General features: G+C 50.9%; 1 protein-coding gene across 2 annotated transcripts; it reads left to right on the top strand.

Moving 5' to 3' along the window:
* Nucleotides 1-435: 435 nt before the first annotated feature.
* OSR2 (odd-skipped related transciption factor 2) lies at nucleotides 436-8,244 on the top strand. Of its 2 annotated transcripts, none has more exons than XM_027561458.1 (4): nucleotides 436-974; nucleotides 4,954-5,728; nucleotides 6,813-6,912; nucleotides 7,745-8,244. In XM_027561458.1, exons 2-4 carry the CDS (start codon nucleotides 5,073-5,075, stop codon nucleotides 7,817-7,819), a joined length of 831 nt encoding a protein of 276 aa, XP_027417259.1. In that variant the 5' UTR covers nucleotides 436-974; nucleotides 4,954-5,072; the 3' UTR covers nucleotides 7,820-8,244. The 2 variants fall into 2 exon arrangements, with proteins under 2 accessions (XP_027417259.1, XP_027417258.1); XM_027561457.1 differs by having other exon boundaries at nucleotides 7,663-8,244.
* Nucleotides 8,245-9,735: the final 1,491 nt, after the last annotated feature.

Raw genomic sequence — 9,735 nt, 5'->3', positions numbered from 1 at the left:
AAATTAGTCAATTGTCACCTCTATAAACAAACTTCGTTTTGAAAACAGCAGGGGAAAACAGACTACCCATACAGTCATAATTGACCATAAGTATGTGCAAAACTGTATTTAAAATTGGGGGAAGGGTGATATATGCTGGAGAATACAATCTAAAAGTGACTGGTTTTACCTATGAAGAAGGTAGTTACGTTAAACGTGTTAAGATGTGGAAATTAACGCTGCGAGCGCGCCAAGTAAAGCTACAAAAACGCCCTTTGGGTTTCTCGGCGGGGGTCTTCGGAAGGCAGAAAGCCAATTGTGCAGCTTCTAACGTTATAAGGAAAAGTGGCACCGAGAAGGAAGGGGCCGGGCGTTGTGTTTGTGTGAGTTTTGAACCGCGTCGCCTCGGCTCTGCCTGTGTAACAGGGGAACCTCGAGCAAACCTGTGCCTTTAAGACTCAGTTGCTATCCAAACACAAGTAAACAAAGTGGACCATTAGCGGGCGCCGGGCGCGGAGGCGGAGCCTGGGCGCAGGGGGCCCCGCGAGGCGGCGGGACGCCCGCCCGAAGGGGAGGCGGGGCCGCTACTAAAGCTGGAGTCTGCCGGCCGCGGGCAGCCTGGGGAGGGACGCGGGCGGGGACAGAGCTCGGCGCGCTCGCTGCTGCTGGAGGGTGATGGCCCTGCGAGGCTGCAGGCTCCGACCTTACCCGGAGTCGGCGGCGAGAGGTTCGCGGGGGCGCGAGGTTCCAGGCGAGCGCTGAGGGCGGGCTTCTACCATCCCCGGGTCCTTGCACATTCTAAGTCCACAGACGAAGACGAGGATCCGCTCTCGGTTTGGCTGCCCGTCGTCCTCCAGATCATGTCCGCTGCTCCCGGGACTCCGCGCAGAAAAAGCAGTTTGGCCGGCGTGGAACCAATGACCTTTCCAAGCTGTGCGCCTCCCTGCCTGGACCAGGTCTGAGTGGCGCTGCCCAGGCGGACCTTTCTGCTGGAGGTAAGTGTCCACTATGGGAAGGGGGCTGCAGCCGCCCTAAGGAAAGCAGGCTGCAGCCGGGGCGCTCCGAGTCTCGGTCCGGCGTGCCACAAGTTCCGAACTCGGGTAAAAGAAATCACATGGATGCATTCCTGGGGCATTGTATTTTTCACTTTATGGGATCCCAGGCTCGCCACTCCCAGATAACACGCAACAACACGCGCTTTCGCATACTGTTTTTAGTTTTGTTTTGCAACACTGAATCGAAGCCCTCCGCAAAGCTTCTTCTAAAAGCTGATCTACATACTTTGAGATAAAACCCCACAACACCCCCCCTCACCTCTTTTTTTCCCCCCTTACCCTGCCATAGTATTCCAGAGCAGGGGCAGCCGTCCCGCGGCAGCCGCGGCAGCGCGGACGGGCCGAGACACACGGTGCCTGCCGAGCCAGCGCGTTTCAGAAGAAAAGTAATAGTTCAGTCCTAGATAATTCTCCAACCTTGTGCCGGCCTTTTGATTTTCTTCCCACCCTCCAGTCCTGGCGGAGGCGGGCAGAAGGCAAATCCCCCTGGGGTTTAAACGCTGGGATTCTCGAGAAATAGCAACGGAGAAAGGTGTTGCATCTGTAGAATGAGGAGGGAGAAAAAGGTGTTTGTGGAGGGTGCGCTGGCTCTGTCTGCCTACCTGTTAGCAGGGGAACAAAAGAGGGCTGGAGTTTCCCGGAGCCAAACGGTGCAGACAGCTACTTTCTCTGCTAAACAAACTGCAGTCCCGAGCAGAACAAGAAAATTACTCATGCAGGGGGAGCGAGGGAGCAGAGAGAAACAGAACCCAGATTATGCGGAAGGCATCTTAATTTAATTAACTCCTTGGGAAGGCAGAGACGCAGCGAAGGGGCAGGAACTTCGCGGTGGTTTCTCTCTGTTCACCTGACCCAGTCTGGCCATTTTTATTTTCTTTCTTTTTTTTTTTTTTTAAATGATCTCTTAAATCTACTTGAAGTATAGCTCTCTGATTAACGTAAAATTCTATTGTGGCTTGGGCTGAAATTCAGCGAGCCTGTGGAGCCATCAGTCATTTCTCTCAGACACCAACCCACAGGTTTTAGCAGATGACCCCTGACTGTATATTATTTTTAGATAATTCAGTGTAATAACACATTACCAAAGAGCGAGACTCCTTATCGAATGACCATTTTTTCCCCTCCAGTGTTTTGAAGGCTTCATTGTACTGAAATTAGTATGTGCACCTCTCACTTGTTGACAGCCAGTGAGCTAAATTTTACAAAACTTCTGTACATGTCTGGAAATTTCTTGTGAAGAAGACCGATGAAAGAAAACAAGCCTCAATTCCACTGTAATATTTATGTCTTTTCGTTGGTTTAAGTTTCTTTCCTTGCAAAATTAAAAGTAACCAATGTTCCGGAACGGGGTGGTGAAGAAGTGACAGCAGATGATGGCTGTTATTGCTTGAAACTGAGTGTGAGAACTACATGCTCAGCTCTAGACAAAAACGAAAGTACTTTAGATCTCTGCATTGACTTAAAGTATCTTTTGACATATATTTCCAACTACTCAGCAGGAGAGTGAAAACCTGAACTCCCTAATTATGCGAAAAATGTTTAATGAATATTTAGGGTGGTTCTGTTTATGAAGGCCTTGCTTTTTGTCTTCTATGAAGAAACTATTTGTCCTGCAAATCAAAACGAACACATACTATGAAACAGCGCTTTTGTGCCACCATGAAGTTGAATTATAACAGAGGCAATAATTTGGGTTATAAACCATTCAGTGAAAAGGGAAGGAAGATGGCTCTCAAGTTTCTGCTGGCAGAATTAACATGTAACCTTTACGGCAGAGTTCACTTTATGCATTTGGAATCAAACTCATAAGTCATGCTATTCCTTCAGTCGACAACACACCCCACACACATGCACATACTTACCAGGAGAATGTGGTGGGAATTGCACTTTGCCTCCTGTATTTATTTCTAAGAAATCCAGTCTGGGAATACACCCAAATAATAATTTGGGTTTCCTCTCTATGTGGGGAGGCCACTTTTTAATACTAGGGGAAAAATAATATTTTGAATCTCTAGAAAATCCTCCTTATGCAAAAGGAAGGAAATAAAGGTGTAACTTATTATTTTTAATGCAAGAGGAAAACAATCAGATTACCAGAGATGTTAGTAGAATCCTTTTTTCCCCCCTACCTCTCTAGGAGAGGGCTTGAGGGTTGCCACTGAAGAAAAATGAATTGTGATTTGTGGTGGGAAAGTTTATTACTAATGGAGGTTTACAGTTTCGGTTGAACGGTCTGACTGAGACCCCCTGACTGTTACACACCTCTCATTAACTCCCGACCTCAACTCCCAGACCGCATACCACCAGGCAGAAGCGGTTCGTTAATAAATCGCTGTCTCCCAGTCGTTTCAAACGGAGGAGGGAGGGAAGGTGTGGGCCCTCGTGGAGGCCGTCAGATTCTGCCTGGCCGGAGCGCTGTGTCATTAGCGCAGCCCCCTAAGCCTGCCCTCAGAAAGAGCCACAGGCAACTCTTCTCCAACACTAGAGAGGGACATTTAGGCGCAGAAAGGGCTAGTGCGCAATGAAGTCTGAACAGAGTCTCCCATCTTCCTGCTGGGTTCAAAAGCCGGGCGTAAAGCTTGATGGCTCAGACAGGCCTGCCTGCACCTCTCCAGGGAAAGCGCTTAGCTTGTGACGCCCGCACCTGGGGAGCCGCCTTCAGAGGCTGGTGCCGGGCCGCCGAGCTGGCACCCCTGGCTGCTAAAAAGAGGGCTGGCGGTGGGAGAAAGTGGGCCTGCCCTGAAAGCAGGTGAGGCGCCGCGGGAAACGGGGTCTGAAACCAGACCTCCGCTTTGCCATTGGGGGCGCAGGGAGAGGCAAGCGCGTGCTCCCTGTTTAGGCCCAAGGCGGACGACCCGGGCGGGCTTCCCAGGGGCAGAAGCAGCGTCGCCCTCTACTGCAGGCCGATAAACAAGCTTCCTTCGGGCTGGCAGAGCGGCTCGCCTGCTGCTCCTTGCCTTTTCCTCCCCAGGGAACCCGGTCTTCTCTTTTCCTGGGGCCTCCCGGGTGTAGGAGCCGCTCCGGGGGCCAGATCGAGAGGCGCTCGGGTACTCCCGAGAGCTGGGCGCTGGGTCTGGGAGAACGGGCTCTGGCCTCAGCCACCCCCCCTACCCTCCCTGTCTGAGCCCGAACCATCTGGAAGGGATCTTGGTGGGGGGTGGGAGGGGACGGCCCCTGGGAAGGAGGAGGGGGCGATTCCAGGCCTCACTGGCCCCGAGGTGTCACTTTTCTTTCCTGTGGCCCGTCACCGCTGATAAATGGGACCAAGGCAGAGGAAGGAAAAAGAAAACCTCTGAGGTCAGCCCCGGGCAAGGCGGCCCCTCCGAGGGCCAGGCAGCCCAGGAGCGCAAAGCGTCCCCGGGCTGCGCACCCACACCTCCGGCGCGGTCCGGGGCAAGCGCAGGAACGGCGGCCCGGCCGCGGTCTCGGGCACCGCGGTAGGAGCCGTTCCGGCCGAGCGGGGCCCTCAAGCCCGGGTCCGACCCACGACGCACCGTCTCCTGGGACCTCGGAGGCTCGGTGCGACTGAGGCTCGGCCGGGCCAGGGATGACCAAGCTTCGCCGCACCGGGTAGTGGGTGGGTGGGCCGGGCTGGGTGCCGCCTGGAGTCCCCCCGCTCATCTTTCTTCCTACCCGGCCCGGGTCTCCGGCTCCTGGAATCCGCGCGTGCCCGGAATCCGATCTTCCCACGGGCCACTCGCTCTCGCCGGCGACCACGCCTGACACCCTGGCCCTCGGGATTGAGCTTGAGCCTGGTGTCAACTCGCCGGGCAGGCGCGCCAAGGTCCCCTCCTTCTAGGGGGGCCTTGGGGTGGGTGGGGAGGGGGTCTTAGAAGGAAGGTGTGGAAGCCCACGCGGCGCCAAGGGACAGACCAAGCGGTCTTGGATAATAGTCACGACTTTCCCCTCTGTCCCCCAGCCATCTTTAGGACTCTCTTCGCGTGCCGTTGTCTGGGTTTTCGCCGGAGCCCCACGCCCATCCTCCTCTGAGTCCTGGAAAAAAGGGGTGGCTACCCCCGCCCTGCAACATCCCGGAAAATGGGGAGCAAGGCCCTGCCGGCGCCCATTCCGCTCCACCCATCGCTGCAGCTCACCAATTACTCCTTCCTGCAGGCCGTGAACACCTTCCCTGCCGCGGTGGACCACCTGCAGGGCCTGTACGGTCTCAGCGCCGTGCAGACCATGCACATGAACCACTGGACTCTGGGGTACCCCAACGTGCACGAAATCACCCGCTCCACCATCACCGAGATGGCGGCGGCGCAGGGCCTTGTGGATGCCCGCTTCTCCTTTCCGGCTCTGCCCTTTACCACCCACCTCTTCCACCCCAAGCAGGGAGCCATTGCCCACGTCCTCCCGGCCCTGCACAAGGACCGGCCCCGTTTTGACTTTGCCAACTTGGCCGTGGCCGCCACGCAAGAGGATCCCCCTAAAATAGCAGACCTGAGCAAGCTGAGCCCGGGCTTGGGGAGCCCCATCTCCGGCCTCAATAAATTGACTCCGGACAGAAAGCCCTCCCGAGGGAGGTTGCCCTCCAAAACGAAAAAAGAGTTTATCTGCAAGTTTTGCGGCAGACACTTTACCAAATCCTACAACCTGCTCATCCACGAGAGGACCCACACCGACGAGAGGCCGTACACTTGTGACATCTGCCACAAGGCTTTCCGGAGGCAAGATCACTTGCGGGATCACAGGTAAGGTGGGGAAGGAGGGTGGCCTGGGGAGGGGAAGACAATTTATCCAGAATATCGAGTTTTGATAGACATTCCAAGTGTCACTAAAATCCTCTTGGAACTAGACTATATTCCCCACCAAAGCCCTTCCCATCCAGCTGTAACCAACCCCCAACCTTTACCTTTTTCCTCAGCAGGGACCCCTGCTGCAGTGTCTTGTTTGGGATGAGGGAGGGTTGTCCCATCCTTTGGTAATTAAAATCTGCTGGGTTGCTCTTGGTTCCGGGAGCGGTTTTCCAGTTTCCACCAGGTAGACCTTAGGAGGTGGGGCAGGTAGAGCCCAGGAGCCTGGAAGACCTTCTCTGGTGCTCCATGTACCACCTGCCCTAGGACAGTTTCTGTTAATCTATGGTGGCCACCTCAGCTTGGTTTCCTCCCTTCCCTGACTGGTCCCTAGGTGCACCCCAGAGCCTGCCTTAGCAACCTTTCTTTTAAACTTATTTGCGGGGTTCTTGAGATTACAGAATTTAGGGACAGCTCCCCACATCCCCTCCACACTCTCAGCTCCGCATTAATCAAAGGCAATTGAAGAAATACCATAATGTCAGTGTTTTCCTCGGGGAGGGGGCGTGGGGGAGGGACTTCCCAGGAGTGGGGATGACAGTATCTGTTCCCTGGACTCTACTTGCTGCTGTTACCCCAAAGTAGGACTTCTGTAGGGATCCTCCGCGGCTTCCAAGGGGTTCGCTAAAATTGGTCCCCCTAAACTCAGCCTTGCCTTACATCCTGATTTGACCACTTTAAATCTCAGAGAGAGCCGCAGAGGCCAGAAAGAGCTCATTCGGCAGGGCTTCAAGCTCCAGGATACACCAGAGAGGGCGATCAAGTGTAGATAAAGCCGGCGTCCGGTGAATGTTCAGAAGAGTCTGTTAGTTGAGGTTAACTATAAACAGAATTATACAGGGGAGAAAAAATGTAAAAACAAAAATAATGGAAATCCTTTTTCTCCCCCCGCCCCCCATGATTTCATTTAAAGCAATTGTCAAAAGAAACTCCTCACCGTGGTGGTAAAGCCATTTCAATGAGACCTTATGTTGATTTTCAGGTATATCCATTCCAAAGAGAAGCCCTTCAAATGTCAGGAGTGCGGGAAAGGATTTTGTCAGTCTAGAACTCTAGCTGTTCACAAAACTTTACATATGCAGGTAAGTTTGTTTTCTTGTTTTAAAGCAGTGACTGGTTCTGTTTTATCATTTTTGCTCTACAAAAGGTGTTCAATGGCAGGCTCTTTCTCATAAAAGGCTCTATTTAGATCAGTTTTCTAGGTGGAGAAAGCAACACTCAATTTTTTTATACATGAAATTAATTTTATTTAACAAAAAACATGTATGTGTTTTTCTTAAAGAAGAGGCCACTCTCATTGTTCTAAATACTAATTTTAGAATTTTATTTCTTTTTTCACCTGATGTGCCCTGCATTTAAAGCTTTCGTGTTTGGGAGGAAATAAAGGTAATTTCGATAATGGAGGCATGGTGAAATCCCATACGCTCTCTCTCCCAGGAGCCTCATAATTTGTAGTTTTCAGAACATTGAGGAATAGTTTAATTTTGCACCAAAGAGGGGCATTATTACCCGGGAGAATGTCGTTCCTTAAGAGAGGATTAGAGTTTTTCCTTCCCCCCTTTCCTGCCTATGACATGGAGATGAAATGTAAATCACAAAGCCCACAGCAGTGGCCACCGGTGGTTATCAGTGTGATCAGGCCCCTGTGTGTGCCCCTGCCTGTGTTTTCGTGATTGGAGGATTAGGAGCACAGCTTTGTTGCTGCCAGTCCCCTCTTTGTTGTCGGGCGCGTGTTCTGTTAACGCTTGTGATGCCGATAAGACAGAGACTGTTGAGGAGGGTGCCGTGTTGGTGTGAAGGATTAATCCTTTGCTTGCTTCACATCTGAACAGGAATCTCCACACAAATGTCCCACATGTGGAAGAACCTTTAATCAGAGAAGTAATCTGAAAACTCACCTTCTCACCCATACAGACATCAAGCCCTACAGCTGCGAGCAGTGCGGCAAAGTGTTCAGGCGAAACTGTGATCTGCGGCGGCACAGCCTGACTCACACCCCGCGGCAGGACTTCTAGAGAAGCCCCGGATCTGTCCGGGCCGCCGCTGCCCCCCTCCCCAGACACCTCTCCAGCCTCCCACCCGAGGGGGCCCGTCCCCAACCCTTCACTGACCCCAGCTCTTCCCTGGCTGCAGCCACACCTGCAGCTTCAGGGGGTTAACTCTCCTTCCCAGGACTGAGAACTGTAGAAAGCCACACAAGTACATCCTTTCACAAAGCGCATATGCTAGTTTCTTGTAGATATTCACAGCTCATTTTAGAGCTCTGTACATAATGTCGAGGGTCTCTGTTTCGTTGTTTTGTTTTGTCTGTTTTTGTACCTTGTTGGATGCACCTAGGTATGGGAAATGGAAGCCAAATTTATCTTTAAAGACTGTATTTTCAAAATAAAAATGTTTTCTTGTTTGTTTCAACACTCCTGCAAAAGTGTCTTGCTATTTGACTTCTGTTTTTCCTCTGGATTCTGGAGGCGTGGTGTGTCTCTGAAATATTCCGTATTGAAGGGCATTCTTTATCCCGAGGTTTTTTTTTAAATAAGACTTCTCACAATCCTCTTACGGAAACTTCATCTCTTCCCTTTTAGTGCTTCCCTTTTAGGCATTTTGGAACTGGTCAACTGCGCTGTCATTCTGGCTTTTGAAGATATTAAAATTGATACCTCTGAGGTTTTTCTCCTTTTTTGTTTATTCTGATTCCTTGTGTATTATTCCTTTAGTAAAAGTATAATTATCACTGTTAGTAACCAGCAACTCCAATAACTGAACCCACTTGAAAGCACAAGGTGGGAAGAAGCATAAGGAAAAAGAAGGGAGTTTCTCACCACTTCACTTTTAGAAGTCCTTGACCTATTGTAATGGTTTATGATGGGCAACTTCTCTTACCATTAGACTTTGAACACTATGATTTGGCTCTTAGACAGACTTTACCCCGCCTTTGGGGGAGAAGTCTCAGATCCTCCTACAGAAGAATACAGGCAGGTACAAGCTTCAGAAGATGGGGAACAAGACGAGAAAAGAGAAACTACTTAGCTATATTTGCACAGAATTATTTTTTCCCCAAGAGTGGAGACCTTTTCTTCTAGAAGGTTCAGATTTATCTGCAAAGCAAACTGACTGAGGTCACTAGCAAGGTTTCCATCACTAGTTGGCCTTTTGTTCCTGGGAATATGCCAGAAGTACAGGTTATTCTGTGTATAGAGCTCAGGCCAAATATGTGATCACCTTCTGAGGCACTTCAGTTCTTTCCCAAATGGTTCCTGGGGAATATGACACTAGTATGTGACACTAAGAATATGACAACATCTTAGGACCTGAGTGGAAGGATTTGGATACAAACGGTAGTACTACTGCAGAGACCAAAAGGGACAGAATTGCACCTAAAGAGGGACTATCAGAGGAACCTGGGCCCAGTGGCCCTATCCTCACAAACTTGAATACTGAGCAACAGGGTGAATTAAATATCCTCAGATTTTTTTTTTTTTTCCATTTGTGTATTTGTGTGGGCATGGCATGTTTCATCTTCAGGGAGATACCAGGCAAAATGCCCTAAGTTTCTACCTTAGAATCCTAAGGGGTAGGGATTTGAGGACCAGACTCAAAATTTCTCACCTATGCCTTGTTCAAAACAACTTACAAGGAAGTCTCAAAAAGTGTTCCTGACCCACGGTTCACTTTGCACGGGTGCCGGTCAGAAGTCCCTTCTTCTTCTTACGGGAGATGAGTTCTCTCCCACAAAATGTCCACTCGCTAAGCCTGTGTGTCTAATGCTCACACAAATGCGTTTCTCAACAAGGGATGGGCCCAAAGGGCGTTGTGGAGGAGAGGGGGCGGGGATGGAGTGAGGGGGTGCATGTGTGTGTGGTATTCGGAGGAATGAAACTGTTTGTCTTCTTTTGTTTGTACAGAAT

Source organism: Bos indicus x Bos taurus, chromosome 14 (genome assembly GCF_003369695.1).
Source record: "Bos indicus x Bos taurus breed Angus x Brahman F1 hybrid chromosome 14, Bos_hybrid_MaternalHap_v2.0, whole genome shotgun sequence".
NCBI classification, from domain to species: domain Eukaryota; kingdom Metazoa; phylum Chordata; class Mammalia; order Artiodactyla; family Bovidae; genus Bos; species Bos indicus x Bos taurus.
Note: the sequence above shows the minus strand (reverse complement) of the source record. Positions and strands in the feature narration are given on the sequence as shown.